The 18873-nt window shown below is 44.9% G+C and overlaps 1 protein-coding gene and 1 pseudogene across 1 annotated transcript; both read left to right on the top strand.

Moving 5' to 3' along the window:
* The first annotated feature begins 1950 nt into the window (after positions 1-1950).
* Positions 1951-5650, top strand: LOC127299820 (uncharacterized). The gene is made up of 14 exons (XM_051329865.2): positions 1951-2295; positions 2535-2646; positions 2790-2902; positions 2995-3117; positions 3208-3383; positions 3777-3852; positions 3936-4022; positions 4111-4191; positions 4276-4308; positions 4411-4464; positions 4689-4730; positions 4835-4913; positions 4997-5067; positions 5145-5650. The coding sequence occupies exons 1-14, from the start codon at positions 2089-2091 to the stop codon at positions 5262-5264; spliced, it is 1374 nt and encodes a 457-aa protein (XP_051185825.1). The 5' UTR covers positions 1951-2088; the 3' UTR covers positions 5265-5650.
* A 9123-nt stretch (positions 5651-14773) lies between these two features.
* Positions 14774-15282, top strand: LOC127303553 (protein SAR DEFICIENT 4-like; annotated as a pseudogene).
* The last annotated feature ends 3591 nt before the right edge of the window (positions 15283-18873 follow it).

Consider the following 18873-nt stretch of genomic DNA (forward strand, 5'->3'; position numbering starts at 1 on the left):
ATGAAATATATCAATGAATAATAGTAAATTATGATATAAAATAGTGATGCAAAATGAACGTATCAATCCACTCCACACTTTTTTCCAATTTTGTGTAGCACAAAGTATAAGGTATTTCATATTGAAATTTTACAGGCTTGTAGGGTACATCTTTAACTACATCTAGATTTTCTTTCAAAATTTTGTGAAACTTGGAAATGCCATTTCAATATTTTCAAAAAACGAGCTACATATATTATACATTTTTCATTTTCTTTCTTTTGTGCTGAAATAACACGTGGTTGCGTGTAGGCAAGTAACAATGCAGGTCGAAAGATACTCTAGTACTATTAGTGGGGCACACCCCACACGGTCTTATAATGAAAAGGGGGTAATTTTTTTCGATAAAGGAGCTTAGGCCCAGCCTCTGCATCAATAGATGCACACGGCCTGCTTTATTAATAAAAGTATCAAGTCACAAAACATTCAAACTCACTTATTACAATCATGGGAAAGCTAAGGTTGATACATAGATCAACCAGGTAAAAACATGGCACTCAGAAAAGCTATGCATTTGCTATTCTATTAAGATGCCGCCACCCAATAGCCTGGAAAAAGAAGTCCTGAGCAACCACTAGCATCCGGTTGCATCCAATAACCATACCCTCCTGCTGCTCTACCGGGAGAAGGAAAACCCATTGTTGGATTGAATGAGCAGCTCGCCGGATAACGTGCAAAAAATTAGTTCCACTTTGTTTGTTAAAAACTAAATCATTTCGAGTCCTCCAAATAGCCCAACAAATGGCCGACACACCAATACGGATCTTTTGTTTGTCATTTTTGTTCACACCATTCAGCCATCTACCAAACATATTAGTAATATTAGCTGGCGGTGGGATATTATATGAAATATATATCATCCCCCATATTATCATCGCAAAAGGGCATCGAATAAATAGATGATTAACGGTTTCCGTGGAGTCACAAAAACAACACTTTTGACATCCTTTCCACTTCCGTTTAGCTAAATTGTCTTTAGTTAAGAGCACCTTATTACTCATAAACCACATAATTTTTTTAATTTTCAACGGGATTTTTAGCTTCCATAGATATTTACGAAGATAAATAGCATGCTCATTCATATAATCGAGGTACATAGACTTAACTGAAAAAATGCCTGAGTCAGAAAGCTTCCAAATAAACTTATCAGGCTCCGATGTTAAATTAATTGTAATAAGCCGTTGACACAAGTGTAACCATTGTACCCATTTGCTATCATTAAAGCCTCTTCTAAAAGTGATATTAATAGGATGTGTTGCAAGCACGGTCGACACTAACACATTCTTATGTTGAACAATATTATATAGAGCCGGATATTGATGAGACAAAGGAGTATCCCCCATCTATACATCCTCCCAAAACCTAACAGATGTTCCATCCCCCCACTTTGAAAGAGCCTCTCTTGAAGAAGTCATCTCTAACATGTATGAGACCCTTCCAGAATCAGTCGGCTTAACCTCTACTTGTGCCAACGTTTTATTTTTAAGATATTTATTACATAAGAGCTGCTGCCACATACCCTGCTCGGAGAGAAGTTTAAACAACCATTTGCTCAGCAAACATTTATTTTTTAATTCTAAAACCTCAATTCCTAGCCCACCTTGATCCTTCGGTCTACACAATATATTCCATTTAGACAGTCTATATTTCCTTTTGTGCTCATATGAAAAGGTGGTATTTGAAAGAAACAAATGCAGAATGGATCATTACAGCCGGCTGTCGCTTTACTACGACGAAGCGAAGAACAGTGACAAATATTCCAAAAAAAGGTGCCAAATGGATGAACAGAGAGAGATCTTTCCGACAAAGTAGTCGGAACAATCTACTTTTCGGGGCAACTGGACCAAGAGTGCAAGACAGTGACGCGCGGTGTTTTTTTCTCCATCCATCAGAAACCCTCATGAAGATGGCCGCCTAACCACTCCGCACCATCGGTTAAAAGTTAAAACTAGGCCGCAGGCGCCTTAATCCTCCGAGGCCAGCAACGAAGGAGACCGCAGAAGGTGTGTGTTGGCCGCAGTACAGAGTACAGCGGCGACGGCGGCGAACATGGTAGGGGCGGCGGACGGGAAGCTGGTGATAGGAGACTTGAGGGTGCTGAAGCCATTGGCGCACCTGCTGATCGGGCTGGTGCTGTACTGGGTGGCCGAGGAGATGACGGTGCCGGTGATCGTCGACGTGACCACCGCAGCGCTCTGCCCCGGCGACGGCAGCAGCTGCCCGGAGGCCATCTACCTCACCGGCCTCCACCAAACGGTCAGCTCACGCACACACCCCGCTCTATCTCTGACTCTGCTTCGGTCAACGAAATGGAAGACACTTTTCGCCATGGCTTTCCCTTTGAATTAGATCATTGTAATTCGCATAACTAATGTGCTTCAGTCTTCGGGCAAAACACACAGTACACAGTTCTTTTTTATTTCTTACAGAAAATAAGTCACAATCAAATCAATCGGTGCATAGTTCGTCTCATCGTTGGGCTGTGTCATGTGCAGGTTGGAGGCATTTTCAGAGCGGTAGGGTTCACTCTGATGGGGCAGCTCGCTGACGAATACGGCAGGAAGCCTCTTCTCATCCTCGCTGCCTCCGCCTCCATCATCCCTTACAGTAACTACACAATTCACTGCTTATAAGACTTCTGAACACTTGATCTTTCCTTTTAGAAGGTAGGCTCAATATGAGCTCTGCTTTAACTTAATAAAGCCACACACTTGATCTTTTCCTAACTCTTGTATTCATGCTTGTTGCAGGTGTGCTTGCTTTGAGCAGCACCAAGGTCGCCGTGTATGTCTATCTTGTTCTGCGCACTATCTCCTTCATGGTCGGCCAAGGGACCATAACCTGCCTCGCATTGGCGTACACGGTAAGAACCGAGATGGATTCTGGTTGCCACAGAAATATCAGCATCACTCTGTTCCAGGATTCCAAAATCTGAACATTTCTCTGCTATATTAGGCGGATTTGGTCCAACCGTCTAAGCGAGCGTTCGCGTTCGGTTGCCTGACCGGGATCCTGTCCGCTTCGCATTCCCTAGGGAACGTCTTCTCCAGGTTTCTGCCCGAGCAGTGGATTTTTCAGGTTGTCAACTCGATGAAGTTCATCTCCATTAATTTGTTTCTTGACCTGAATTCAGTTTCTCAAATGCTGCAACCGGTTGTGCGTTCATAGGTCTCGGTTCTTCTGTTGGTTTGTTCCGCGATCTACATGAAGATGTGTCTGGTTGAGACACTTCAGAAAGCTCCCTCTGGTTCCTGTCGGCGTCTGTCTTTGTCCTCTTTGGTTCTCAGTTTACCACAGCAGCGTTGGGCGTCCATCAAGGAGAACATTAGCATGGTTAAAATCAAGTAAGCGATTGGTTTATTACATTTTTATAGGTATACTACTAATATTTTGCATTGTTCAGTAGAAAGTACTGAATTTATTATGGTTCATGAATTTAGTGGTCGAAATTTTTTAAATAACCAATGAAGAATATTAATAAGTCTTGCGTGTGCTCCACATTCTTCTGAAAACTAACAATCCTACAATACACTTCTGCATAGCACTTGCAAATGAACGAGCTTTGTTAAATTGGTGCATGCACGACATCTGCACTTAGACCAGCCTTGCAAGTTAAAGTTTATTTTTCTAGTGTACTACGGTATTTAATCATATCTTTTAAAGCTCGCGATACTTCTAGCATTCAAGATTTGGTAATTTTGATACAGCTTAACTTACCTATGTTGTTGTTTTGCCAGTGACACACTTAGGCGAGTCACATACATTTCTTTCTTCTATGAATTGGGAATGATTGCCATTAGCGATGTTCTACTGGTAATCATACGACTCTGTACTATTTTTATCGTACGGTGTTCAGAAACTTGTAGGCCATTTCATCTTCATCTTATGTTTTGCAGTATTATCTGAAGTCAGTATTTGGTTTTGACAAGAACCAGTTCTCTGAAATTCTAATGGTGGTTGGAATTGGCTCAATCTTTTCTCAGGTACTACTTTAGAACTAAGGGTTACCCTTTCCGATGCATTTCCTAGTCGATAAAAAAGCAGTTTGTAGTAACATGTTTCAAACTGTAGATTGTGATACTCCCAGTTATGATCCATGCAATTGGTGAAAAGGGAGTTTTATGCATTTCAATACTTGCATCGGTTGCTTATGTGAGTATATTAAATTTATTTGCGTTATTATCAAATACATCGTTTGCAGAACTTAGCACTGTATTCTGAAAAATATTTCTTCAGGCTACGTTGTACGGTTTGGCATGGAGTTGGTGGGTATGTACTTGGGCACATATATATATACCTCAGTTCACTGATTTCCGAAAAATGTTGTTGGTGTCACTGACTACAACTCTTTTATCCTAATCGACCTTCCAGGTTCCATATTTTGCTTCTTCACTGGGTATCATCTATGTTATGGTCAAACCGGCTGTAAGTAACTACCCTGTGTTCTCACTTTTCACCTATACCTCAAATACAAAAAAGAAAATGGATAAAGAAATATAGGGAATTAAAGGCCTCAAATGAACAAAAATTGCAGCAGTAAATTCAGTAATATTTTAATCTTCTGATGCATTTCAGTTATATTTGTTTTAGAACAACCATTTCAGTTATATTAAGTAAGCTTAATATAGAACTTCTTATTACATCTACAGACTTATGCAATCATCTCGAGAGAAGTAGTGTCAGCTGACCAGGTATATTCGAACCAGCGAAACATTTCTTGCCTCCATCTTTTAATCCCAACATGATACCTAAATGACTAATTTTCCTCCGTCACTGACGGCTTTGACCTTTGCAGGGAAAGGCACAAGGATTCAACGCAACAGTGAAATCCACAGCTGTACTGATGGCACCGTTGTTCATGAGCCCTCTGACCTGTAAGCCATCAGTTAGTTCTCTATGATATCCCATATGCATGAACTGTGGTTTGATCTCTTCCTTTTCCACAACTCGTTTCCAGCCTACTTCCTTTCAGAAGAAGCGGCCTTCAACTGCAAAGGTTTCAGTTTCCTGGTCGCCGGTTTCTTCTTGGTCAGTCAGTATTCTTGGGTATTACTATGCTCACAAAAGTGGGAAACTACATACCTTAACTTAAACCATTTCTACAGGCAATATCCTTGGCGTTTGCTTGGATGCTTGACCCAGAAAGCAAGGACAGCACAGGACTTTCAGGTGCAGATCAGCTTAATCAGGAAGCAGTGCAAGCACCACTGTTGGCACAGCCATGACGAAGGCCTAAGGAATTATGGATCTGAAGAATGCTTATTTGCAGCTCCAGTCGATAACTAGAGTAATCCTGTAGCAGTGGGCGGTGTTACCAGTTTCTGCCACAAAATTAGCTTCAGATCAGTATCAATGATCTCCCCTGTCTGCCTCTTCCATAATCCTATTCATTTTCAGAGAGTTTTTGTTTTTTTCTGCTTGCCGGGTAGCCTTTGTAGCAGGTTGTACAGTTTTTACCCCGTCTTAGTTTGAACGGGGATTGGTCGGGGTAACGTTGAACATACATGTCACCATGTGTATAATTATTTAATTAACCATAGGCACTTTGTACTAAACACTGATGTATACAACCTTTGTAATCAATGTGTCTATAATTATTTAATTTACCATAGATACTTTGTAATAAACAGTAATGTATATAAATTTTCTAATCGATGAGCCAATTTTTTTTTATCACAAATTGCAATGTACAATAAGATTTGGTTCTTTTCGGCCTCCCCAGAAGGAGCAGGATTCTAAGCCGTTTCTCTGGGGAGATTTGCTTATTTGCCACACATTATTTCGATCTTTGCGTTTTACACTGACTATTTGATCATTTGCTATTTCTTCTCATTTAGCAATTTCTTATTACTTTTAACTCCGAAAATCATTTTCAGAAGACCTTTGTACCCGTGTGGAAAATAATCAAAGCAAGTACTGGGTGGACCGAACCGGTTCAGCTCGATCGATTGAACCAAGGGCTGAGGTTGTTCATCTTGTCTTGTTCGTGGGTAACAGAGGAGAAACAGGGGAAGTGAGGCGGGAGCGCCGCCGGCTACCTCAATCGCACCAAGGGCGGCGCGGCCACAAACGGCGACCACGATTCAGGTAACCCAATCCTGTCCCCAGAACTCATTCCCATCAATTTGGCCTAGTCCCCTAGGAGGCTAGGAGAAGGATTATTGGGGTCTCAAAGTGTCCGGCGCTTTATTGGATCCGCCGGTGTGGACACTTTCTCCAAAGTGCTATTGGGAGGGTTATGGGGAGGACCGGTGGAGATGCTCTAAGAGCACATGCCTCCCCCCTCCCCCGCACATCGTTGGTGCAGTCTGATGAAGAAGCAAGTCAGCTGCCACTGCTAACCCTTTTCTGCAGCCCATAGCTTCAAGGGTGTCCGGGTTCGTAACTCCAACACGAGGATGCTCCCAAGAAAGCTCCGTCTTCTCTGTGAACCACCACCCCGATCGTAGAAGTAGCATAGTTCTTGGATGTTGAAGCATCTACATTGACTTTCGCCATTCCCGCCAGCGACGGGATCCAAGCTGGCCTTCGTGTTTCCCTTGCTTGCACCTTGGACGCTGCTGGTGCAGTCACCTGCAAGTCTGAGAGAAACTGCTCGACGAAACAGTTTGTCGAGAGCCGACTTTGAAACATCCCTTCATAGAGTGCCTTCCTCCGCGCATGCCACAAGGCCCATAGGGTGACAATCACCCTTGTGAGATCGTTGTGCGGTAGGGCTTTGAAAACCTTGCTAGCCACACCTTGGACGTTGCTGGTGTAGTCACCTGCAAGTCTGAGAGAAACCGCTCGACGAAACAATTTTTCGAGATCCGGCTTTGAAACATCCATTCATAGAGTGCCTTCCTCCGCGCATGCCACAAGGCCCATAGGGTGACGATCACCCTTGTGAGATCGTTGTGCGCTAGGGCTTTGAAATCCTTGCTAGCCACACCTTGGCGAAATTCTCCTGGACATTACAAATAAGTGTTACACTAACTAGTTAGATGCCCGTGCGTTGCTACGGAATTAAAGACTTAAACACAATGATATATAGACATCGAATAAAAAAGTATTAAGATTATGAAGAATTCCGTATTCTAAGCGATGTCAAAGTATTCCCTATTGTGAGAATGTTAAACTATGCAGGTTCAAATTATGAATAAGAGTCACATATCATTCATATTTTAGGAGAAAATTCAGGACAAATACACATCAATATCTCTGTAGTCATCTTTTATGCCTATTTAGAATTGTCATGAATAACAGAAGAAACTTGTAATACACCAAGACAAAGGTGTATTTTATCACACAAGCAGCAATGAATACTAACGACAATCCGTCCCCGACACCGGCATCCTCGGACCTCGTTTGGGCCCTCGCGCCCACGCATACGTGCCCGCCCCCCACGCCGCCCCGGATGGCTACCACGGCGCCGCCTCGTACGGCCAGGCCCCTTACGGCCAGGCCCACTACGCTACACCACAAACCTCAACGCCTTCATGGGATACCTCCGCCCTTGCTCAGCACTTCACCAACATGACACTGCAGTAACCCGTCCCGGAGTGGGTCATGGACAGCAGTGCGACCACACACCTCTCCTTCGACGCCGGTATCCTCTCCTCTCTCTCTCCACGTCCTCTATACCGTTCCGTGGTTGTTGGAGACGGCTCCTCCATCCATGTCTCCACCTCCGGACATACTTATCTTCCATATATTTTTCCCAACCGTCCTCTTCACCTTCGTCATGTCTTGGTTACACCGCACATCATTAAAACTCTTATCTTTATCCGTCGTTTTACTACTGATAATAGTTGTTCTGTCGAGTTTGACCCTTTTGGTTTTTCTGTGAAGAACCTTCAAACACAGGCCGAGTTTCTTCGGTGCAACTATACGGGGGAGCTTCACTCTTTTTCGCCTCCGTCGCCTCGCGCCCTCACCACCCTCATCGCCGCCCATGATGTTTGGCATCGCCGCCTCGGTCACCCCGGTCATGACGCTTATCATCATCTCTCGCAACATATTTCTCTACCATGTAATAAGTAGGCTCACCATAGCACTATTTGTCATGCATGGAAATTAGGACGTCACGTACGTTTGCCATTTTCATCATCAAACTCTAGAACTACTCGACCTTTTGAGTTAATACACTGTGATCTTTGTGTTAACACTAGTAGAAAATGGAGCATCCATCTAAGCCTTTAGTACCGGTTCCCTTACGAACCGGTACTAAAGGCGGCATTAATACCGGTTCCGTGCGTGGGACATCAATACCGGTTCGTTAAGACCCTTTTATACCGGTTCGTGTTACGAACCGGTATGAAAGAGTTTGAGCCCAGTTTTCAGGCGGTGGTGGGGCCAGGGTTGCACCTTTAGTACCGGTTCATGTAAGGAACCGGTACTAAAGGGTCTGTGCCCTATATCAGCGCGCCGCCGCGCGCCCGACCCCCTGCATATCTCATTCTCCTTCTCCTCCTCTCACATTTCCAAATATTTTGCACCTCTCACACTCCAATAATCTTCATTTTTCTCCACCATTTTAACAAGATTAATGGCATACATTTATCCAAGGGTTAGCAATATCATCCTTCCTTCCGGCGTTCCTAACTTAGCTCATTTCTTTGGTAGTTTTAACTCGTACTATTTTCTAGTGCTAGCAAGGTGTTCGATGAAATGCCTAAGTTAGGGATTTTTTTATATGCAATTTGAGCTGAAATTATGGTATGTTTTGTAGGTTTTAATTAGTATCATCCCCGTCCTCACCGCCGTCGATCGCCAAATGTCGTCCCTAGCTTCCAAGACGGCATTACCACCTCGGTGAGCCCCTCTTTTTTTTTTATAAAAACAATTAGTTTTATGTGATGAACTTGAATATTAATTAAGTTGGTCACTCATATATCCACGATGTTGTGTACTTAATGATTTTTGATATACATATAAAATGCAGATGAGTCGACAATGGATGTACGGTGACCGGTGCCATCCCGAGTTCATTAATGGCATGCATTATTTTCTCAACGTGGCTGAGGCAAACAGGCGGTCGAATGGTTTCATGTATTGTCCATGTAGTTCCTGTAAGAATATGAAGGATTACTCTACCTCAAAGACCCTTCACGTCCACCTGTTGGAGAACGGTTTCATGCCCAGCTATAATTGTTGGACCAAGCACGGAGAAAGAGGGGTTATATTGGAAGACAACGAAGAAGAAGAGGATAGTGACAACTATCCCTTATTCACTGAAGACGGTGATAGTAGAATGGGGGAAGACGAAGCTGAAGAAGAGCCCATTTTCGATGAGCCGATTTTTGATGACCCGGCTGACGATTTGGGTTGGGCCATTCTTGATGCGAAAATAAACTGCGGAAATGAAAAGGAGAGGTTGAAGTTGGAGAAAATGTTAGAGGATTACAACAAACTGTTGTACCCAAATTGCGAAAATGGTCAGAAAAAGCTAGGTACCACGCTGGAATTGCTGCAGTGGAAGGCAGAGAATGGTACTTCTGACAAGGGATTTGAAAAGTTGCTGAAAATAATAAAGAAGATGCTTCCAGGGGAGAACGTATTGCCCTCTAGCACGTACGAAGCAAAGAAGGTTGTCTGCCCTCTAGCATTAGAGGTGCAGAAGATACATGCATGCATCAATGACTGCATCCTCTACCGCGGGGAGTACGAGAATTTGAATGTATGCCCGGTATGTAGTGCATTGAGGTATAAGATCAGGCGAGATGGCCCTGGCGATGTTGAGGGCGAGTCCACCCCCAGGAAGAGGGTTCCTGCGAAGGTGATGTGGTATGCTCCTATAATACCATGGTTGAAACGTTTCTTCCAGAACAAAGAGCATGCCAAGTTGTTGCGATGGCACAAAGAGGACCGTAAGAAAGATGTGATGCTGAGACACCCCGCTGACGGGTCGCAGTGGAGAAAAATCGACAGAGAGTTCAAGTCATTTTTAGATGACGCAAGGAACTTAAGATTTGGTCTAAGTACAGATGGCTTTAATCCTTTCGGGGAGCAGAGCTCCATTCATAGCACCTGGCCAGTGACTCTATGTATCTATAACCTTCCTCCTTGGTTGTGCATGAAGAGGAAGTTCATTATGATGCCAGTGCTCATCCAGGGCCCGAAGCAACCCGGCAACGACATTGATGTGTACCTGAGGCCATTGGTTGAAGAACTTTTAGAGTTGTGGCGTGACGAAGGTGTACCTGTGTGGGATGAGCACGAACAAAAGGAATTTAACCTACGAGCGTTGTTATTTGTAACCATCAATGATTGACCTGTTCTTGGTAACATTTCAGGGCAGTCAAACAAGGGATACAATGCACGCACACACTGTTTAGGTGAGACTGACAGTAATTATTTGGGAAACAAGAATGTGTACCTGGGGCATCGTCGATTTCTTCCAAAACAACATCACGTAAGAAAGAGAGGAAAGCATTTCGGAGGTGAGGCAGATAACCGAACGAAGCCTACCCGCCCTACTGGGGAATTTATATATGATATGGTCAAGGATTTAAAAGTGATCTTTGGAAAGGGTCCCGGCGGACAATCTGTTCCGCATGATGTTGACGGACACGTACCCATGTGGAAGAAGAAGTCGATATTTTGGGAGCTACCCTACTGGAAATTCTTAGAGGTTCACTCTGCAATCGACGTGATGCACGTGACGAAAAATCTTTGCGTGAACCTGCTAAACTTCTTGGGCGTTTATGGGAAGACAAAAGATACACCGGATGCACGCCAGGACCAGCAAAGTATCCACGAAGGAAACAACCTGAATCCAGAGAAGTATCAAGGTCCTTCCAGCTACGCTCTTACCAAAGAGGAGAAGGAGATCTTTTTGAAGTCCTGAGTAGCATCAAGGTCCCGTCTGGCTTCTCGTCGAATATAAAGGGAATAATAAACATGTCAGAGAAAAAGTTTCAAAACCTAAAGTCTCATGACTGCCACGTGATTATGACACAATTACTTCCGGTTGCATTGAGGGGGCTTCTGCCGTAAAATGTTCGAGTACCCATTGTGAAGCTATGTGCGTTCCTCAATGCAATTTCTCAGAAGGTGATCAATCCACTTACTCTACAAAATTTACAGAAGGATATGGTCCAATGTCTAGTTAGCTTCGAGTTGGTGTTCCCACCATCCTTCTTCAATATTATGACACATCTCCTAGTTCACCTGGTCGAAGAGATTGGCGTTCTCGGTCCTGTATTTCTACGCAACATATCCCCCTTTAAGAGATTCATGGGAGTCTTAAAGAAGTACGTTCATAATCGTGCTAGGCCAGAAGGAAGCATCTCCAAGGGCTATGGAACAGAGGAGGTCATTGAGTTTTGTGTTGACTTTATTCCTGACCTTAAGCCGATCGGTGTTCCTGAATCGCGCTATGAGGGGAGACTGCGTGGAAAAGGCACGCTAGGAAAGAAATCAGCAACGTGTATGGATGGACATTCTTTCACTCAAGCACACTACACAGTTCTACATAATTCCATCTTGGTGGCTCCGTACAAAGAGGAACACAAGGATATCTTACGCTCTAAATACCCGGAGCAACGTGAAGATTGGATTGATGGAGAACACATGAAGACTTACGGCGGTTGGTTGCAAACACGTCTCATGAATTTCACCGTGACGAGCAACTGTACTTGTTGGCCAAGCAACCATCTTCTACTATATCGACTTTTCAAGGGTACGAGATTAATGGGAACACATTTTACACTTTCGCCCAAGACAAAAAGAGCACCAACCAAAACAGTGGTGTCCGCTTTGATGCAGAAGATGGCAATGGGAACAAGGTCACATATTATGGGTACATAGAGGAGATATGGGAACTTGACTATGGACCTAATTTCAAGGTCCCTTTGTTCCGGTGCAAATGGTTCAACCTGAAAGACGGGGTACAGGTAGACCCGCAGTACGGAATGACTACAGTGGATTTCAAGAATCTAGGGTACGACACCGAACCATTCGTCCTAGCCAGTGAAGTGGCTCAGGTTTTTTATGTGAAGGATATGTCGAGCAAACCGAAAAAAGAAAAGAAAGGCAAGAGGACACATCATACGATGAGCCAAAGCGGCACATAGTTCTTTCAGGAAAAAGAAACATCGTGGGAGTAGAGGACAAGACAGACATGTCAGAAGATTATAATAAGTTTGACGATATTCCACCCTTCAAGGTAAAAATTGACCCAAGCATCATCTTAAACAATGAAGATTGTCCATGGTTGCGTCGCAGTAAGAAGAAAGGGAAACAGACGAAGAAAACTCAGAAGACTAGCTAGCTACATATAGGGATCATAACTTGTGTATCTCAATATGGAAATCACTTTTGTGTAATGATGTTACTGTATGTAAGATATTAACAATGGAGATGGTTGGCTTGTTTTACTAGTTAATTAGCTTTCACGGTCTTGCAGGGAAATTTTTCCGAGGCGGAACTTCCGAATATGCCATATATAGGGCATGTGCACCAAGGGCATATTCGACAAGTTCCGCCACGGGAGATTTCCCAACCCTTTCCCCAACATTGTTAGAGGAGATGGAGTCTTTCACGGGCTTGAAGGGAAATTTTTCGGTGGCGGAACTTCCGAAGATGCCATAGGGCGTGTGCACCAAGGGCATCTTCGACAAGTTCCGCCACGGGAGATTTCCCAACCCTTTCCTCCATCCATGGTGATGAAACTCTCCATCCATGTTGGCTTGTTGAGCTTCTTCCCATGGCGTATCGATGCTCCTTTTATAGGCACGGCGCCGCTTCTACTTTGTCTTCTTCTTCCTCCGACAGGGCGTCGTGCGCTACATACTTTATCTCATCGAGCAGGGCGTCCTTATCCTGCCGACAGCTTTAGTACCGGTTGCACCCACCAACCGGTACTAAAGATTACCCAATGAGTTTTGTTACATGATAGAAAAACACCTTTAGTAGCGGTTGCAGCCACCAACCGGTACTAAAGGTTTGCCTCTGTCTTCCCGCACTTTCCACCGGTTCCCGCCTCTGTCTTCCCGCCATTTTTCACTATATATATGTAGGCTTGGCCTCCATTTACATATCACATCTAGACTCATATCTGCAAACCTCATCATTCTCTCCCGTGGCTTCCATCGTATCTCTAACCCCCCGGGAGGCGGAGGCGCTTTGCGCCTCGAACTACCCCTGCCCGCCGGGCTACCGCGTCCCGACCGGCTGGTTGCTAAGCGTCGGAGGCGTACCGGTCCCTCCAGTCCCTCTAGGTGTGGCGCGCGAGATGGCCATCACGAACCACTACTACTTCGAGCTCACGCCAGAGCAGCGGAGGAATCCCCAGTGGCATCCCGACTACAACCCGACTTGGGAAAGCTTCTTCATCAATCGGCGTGAGAGGGCGCTTGCCAGGCAGGAGGAGGGCGGCCCGCCTCCTTCGAACTTCAACGAGGCCGGCCGTCGGCTGTGGTGGCGCGGCCGGACTCTCCAGGGCGTCATGTCCTACCGTGGCCCCCGCCTGCGCTACCCTCAATCCCAGCCCACGCGTGCTCTCCCGTCGAGGTTCGACTACCGCGACCCCGATGCCAGCGACGATGATGACGGCGACTACGACGACTACAGTGGCGACTACTATAGGGCTAGGCACGAGTATGACTGAATGACTCCAACAGTCAAATCTGGCACTGTATCTTAATTTTCAGTTTAGCTATGTACTTTTATTTCGAGTTCAATCGTAATAAATTTTTATTCCCGCCCTTTCTTTCCCGCATTTTTTTCTCCCGTGCGGCGTCATGGCGGGAAAGTTTCCCGCGCGACGTCGTACGTGGCGGGAAAGTTTCCCGCGCGGACGGCGTCGTGGCGGGAGTAAAGAATAGAAATAGAAAATATATAGAAAAAATAGAAAAAGAATTAGAAAATATATAGAAAAGAAATAGAAAAGAAATATAATAAAAGGTTATAGAAAAGAAATAGAAAAGAAAACAAACGGAAAAGGAAAAAGAAATAGAAAACAAATAGAAAATAAAAAGTAAAGGAAAGAAACACAAAAGAAAAGAAAAAGAAACAGAAAAGAAAGAAGAAACAGAAAAGAAAAATAAATAGAAAAGAAATAGAAAAGAAATATAAAAAAGGATATATAAAAGAAATAGAAAAGAAAACAAACGGAAATTGAAAAAGAAACAGAAAACAAATAGAAAAGAAAAGATATAGAAAATAAAAAGAAAAGAAAAGAAACACAAAAGAAAAGAAAAAAGAAACAGAAAAGAAAGAAGAAACAGAAAAGAAAAAAGAAATAGAAAAGAAACAGCAAAAGAAAAAAAAAACAGTAAAAGAAAAAAAGAAAAAAAAAACCCCTTTGGTACCGGATGGTACCACCAATCGGTACGAAAGGTCTTCCCCTGTGTTAGACTTAGCCGCGCGGGCAAAATTTCCCCCATCTTCTCCATTCTCACACACGCTGACGCGCAGAGTCGACCCGCGCCCACGCCGTCGCCCACGCCGTCGCTCGCGCCCACGCCGTCGCCATCTTCGCCGCAGAGCCGACGCTGCGTCGCTGCCGTCGCCTTCGCCGTCGCCCGCCGCTCTCCTCCTCCGCGCGCCGGCAACCCGGCCAAGGTGAGCGCGCCGCCCCTCTACCACCCCTCTTCCTCCGGCGCTGTTGGCCGCCCCTCTACCCCTCCTCCTCCGCCGCGCTCCACGCCGCGCGCGCCGCTGCGAGACCAGGCAGACGGAGACGCCTACGCCGGCGCCAAGGCCAGCACCACCGCTTCGTCCCCACCGCGCGCGGAGACTGTTCGACAAAATGTCTCCGTGGGTGGTGGCGGGCTCCGCGCTCACCCTCCTTCGCACCGCCGCGGTCTCCGCGCTCGCCGCCTCCCTCCTCGTCCCCCCTCCAGGCCCCCCTCCACCCTCGCGCTCGCGGGCGCCGGCGCCCTCGCGCCCTACCTCGCCGAGGCGCACCTATCCGCCCTCCCCTCGCTCTCCCGCATCTTGGTCTGGAACCGCACCAAGCCCAAATCCGCCGCACTCGTCACAAAGCTCCGGAGCGCGCACCCGGGGGTCGCCGTCGAGGAGGTGGAGGGCATGGACGAGGCGGTGTCCGCGGCGGACATCGTGAGCTGCGCCACGGGCTCGCAGGAGCCGGTTGTGCGCGGGGAGCTACTCAGGCCCGGGGCGCACCTGGACCTGGTGGGCTCGTTCACGCCGGCGATGCGGGAGTGCGACTACGAGGCCCTCCGCCGGGGCAGGGTCTTCATCGACTTCGAGGCGGCGATGGAGGAGGCCGGGGAGCTGGTGGGCGTGGTGCAGTGATACGTCTCCGACGTATCGATAATTTCTTATGTTCCATGCCACATTATTGATGATATCTACATGTTTTATGCATACTTTATGTCATATTTATGCATTTTCCGGCACTAACCTATTAACGAGATGCCGAAGAGCCAGTTGTTGTTTTCTGCTGTTTTTGTTTTCAGAAATCCTAGTAAGGAAATATTCTCGGAATTGGACGAAATCAACGCCCAGGGGCCTATTTTCACACGAAGCTTCCAGAAGATCGAAGATGATACGAAGTGGGGCCACGAGCTGGCGACACACTAGGGCGGCGCGGCCCAAGCCCTGGCTGCGCCGGCCTAGCGTGTGGGGCCCTCGTGTGGCCCCCTGACCTATCTCCTCCGCCTACTTATAGCCTTCATCGCGAAACCCCCTGTACCGAGAGCCACGATACGGAAAACCTTCCAGAGATGCCGCCGCCGCCAATCCCATCTCGGGGGATTCAGGAGATCGCCTTCGGCACCCTGCCGGAGAGGGGAATCATCTCCCGGAGGACTCTTCACCGCCATGGTCGCCTCCGGAGTGATGAGTGAGTAGTTCACCCCTGGACTATGGGTCCATAGCAGTAGCTAGATGGTCGTCTTCTCCTAATTATGCTTCATTGTCGGATCTTGTGAGCTGCCTAACATGATCAAGATCATCTATCTGTAATGCTATATGTTGTGTTTGTTGGGATCCGATGGATAGAGAATACTATGCTATGTTGATTATCAATCTATTACCTATGTGTTGTTTATGATCTTGCATGCTCTCCGTTATTAGTAGAGGCTCTGGCCAAGTTTTTACTCTTAACTCCAAGAGGGAGTATTTATGCTCGATAGTGGGTTCATGCGTCCATTAAATCTGGGACAGTGACAGCAAGTTCTAAGGTTGTGGATGTGCTGTTGCCACTAGGGATAAAACATTGATGCTATGTCCGAGGATGTAGTTATTGATTACATTACGCACCATACTTAATGCAATTGTCTGTTGTTTTCAACTTAATACTGGAAGGGGTTCGGATGATAACCTGAAGGTGGACTTTTTAGGCATAGATGCATGCTGGATAGCGGTCTATGTACTTTGTCGTAATGCCCAATTAAATCTCACAATACTCATCATATCATGTATGTGCATGGTCATGCCCTCTTTATTTGTCAATTGCCCAACTGTAATTTGTTCACCCAACATGCTATGTATCTTATGGGAGAGACACCTCTAGTGAACTGTGGATCCCGGTCCATTCTTTTAATCGAATATAATCTACTGTAATACTTGTTCTACTGTTTTCTGCAAACAATCAACATCCACACTATACATCTAATCCTTTGTTACAGCAAGCCGGTGAGATTGACAACCTCACTGTTTCGTTGGGGCAAAGTACTTTGGTTGTGTTGTGCAGGTTCCACGTTGGCGCCGGAATCCCTGGTGTTGCGCCGCACTACATCTCGCCGCCATCAACCTTCAACGTGCTTCTTGGCTCCTACTGGTTCGATAAACCTTGGTTTCTTACTGAGGGAAAACTTGCCGCTGTACGCATCATACCTTCCTCTTGGGGTTCCCAACGGACGCGTGCTGTACGTGTATCAAGCAGATTTTCTGGCGTCGTTGCCGGGGAACTAAAGAAAAGTTACACCACAGAGATCTCTAACTCCCACGTCAACTACGCGCCAGCACGTAGATTTTCTGGCGCCGTTGCCGGGGAGATCAAGACACGCTGCAAGGGGAGTCTCCACCTCCAATCTCTTTACTTTGTTTTTGTCTTGCTTTATTTTATTTACTACTTTGTTTGCTGCACTAAAACAAAACACACAAAAAATAGTTGCTAGTTTTACTTTATTTGCTATCTTATTTGCTATATCAAAATCACAAAAAAATTAGTTACTTGCATTTTACTTAGTTACTTGCATTTTACTTTTGTTACCATGTCTAGTTCTGCACCTGTTACTTCTTCACCAGAGGAATTAGTCTTCACTTTTAAACAAGGGGATGAGGAGAGTTTTAAAGATGCTTGGTCCAGAATTTTTGATTCTTATCGTAAAGCTGAACCTCAAATGACTCTAAGTTTGCTTCTTAGTAACTTTTATTTTGGTCTTATGATTCGCTATAGATATGCCTTGGATGCTTTAGTGGGAGGAGATTTCCTTCATTGCAATGGGGATCAAGCTTTTAATGCCATAAAGAAGTTGGTTGCATCACATGATTCATCTAATAACTTTGATTCAGCCCTTATTAGCATTTATAATAGATTAAACACTCTTGAGACAAGTGCATTTCGCTTGAACGAAAATTATAGATATGTTCGTAACCGTCTTGATCAAGTTTTAGTGAACTCTGAACCTTCATTATGGGATCCTACTATTAAAGTTGTTATCGGTGAGCAAACTCTTCATGCCAATTGTGATATTATGTCTGGATTTTGCCTTATGCCTAAGAGTATTCATGAATCTTTGGCACTTTGGGGATTCGTTGAAGGGGGAGAAGGAATAACTCTTATTGATAACTCTGTTATAATTCCTAAGGGAATAGCTGCGGGTGTGCATACAACCATTCTTGGAAGAACAATATCCATTGATTATCTTGTTATTGAATGTGTAGGAACAGGACAAATCACACTCGGAAGATCCCTGCTGAAACTATTGGGAGCAGTCATAGATATGGGAGAAGGCACCCTAAAATTCACGTCTACACCGGGGGGTAGACATGTATTCCCTAAATCAAAGAGTAAGAAAATGAACAAGAAAGGTAGGTGCAAAACCCAAGGTAATGTTGGTGCACCATCTCTTGATAATACTTGATATACACTTTCTGCGCCTAGCTGAAAGGCGTTAAAGAAAAGCGCTTATGGGAGACAACCCATGTTTTTACTACTGCACTTTTATTTTATATTTGAGTCTTGGAAGTTGTTACTACTGTAGCAACCTCTCCTTATCTTAGTTTTGTGCATTTTTGTGCCAAGTAAAGTCGTTGATAGTAAGGTTCATACTAGATTTGGATTACTGCGCAGAAACAGATTTCTTTGCTATCACGAATCTGGGCCTAATTCTCTGTAGGTAAATCAGAAATTTATGCCAATTTACGTGAGTGATCCTCAGATATGTACGCAACTTTCATTCAATTTGAGCATTTTCATTTGAGCAATTCTGGTGCCTCTTAGAAATTCGTCTTTACGAACTGTTCTGTTTTGACAGATTCTGCCTTTTATTTCGCATTGCCTGTTTTGCTATGCTTGATGGATTTTTCGATTCCATTAACTTTCATTAGCTTTGAGCAATGTCCAGAAGTGTTAAGAATGATTATTTCACCTCTGAACATGTAAATTTTAATTGTGCACTAACCCTCTAATGAGTTGTTTTGAGTTTGGTGTGGAGGAAGTTTTCAAGGATCAAGAGAGGGAGATGATACAATATGATCAAGGAGAGTGAAAGCTCTAAGCTTGGGGATGCCCCGGTGGTTCACCCATGCATATTTTAAGAAGACTCAAGCGTCTAAGCTTGGGGATGCCCAAGACATCCCCTTCTTCATCGACAACATTATCAGGTTCCTCTAGTGAAACTATATTTTTATTCCATCACATCTTATGTGCTTTGC

Source organism: Lolium perenne, chromosome 5, assembly GCF_019359855.2.
Source record: "Lolium perenne isolate Kyuss_39 chromosome 5, Kyuss_2.0, whole genome shotgun sequence".
NCBI lineage: Eukaryota > Viridiplantae > Streptophyta > Magnoliopsida > Poales > Poaceae > Lolium > Lolium perenne.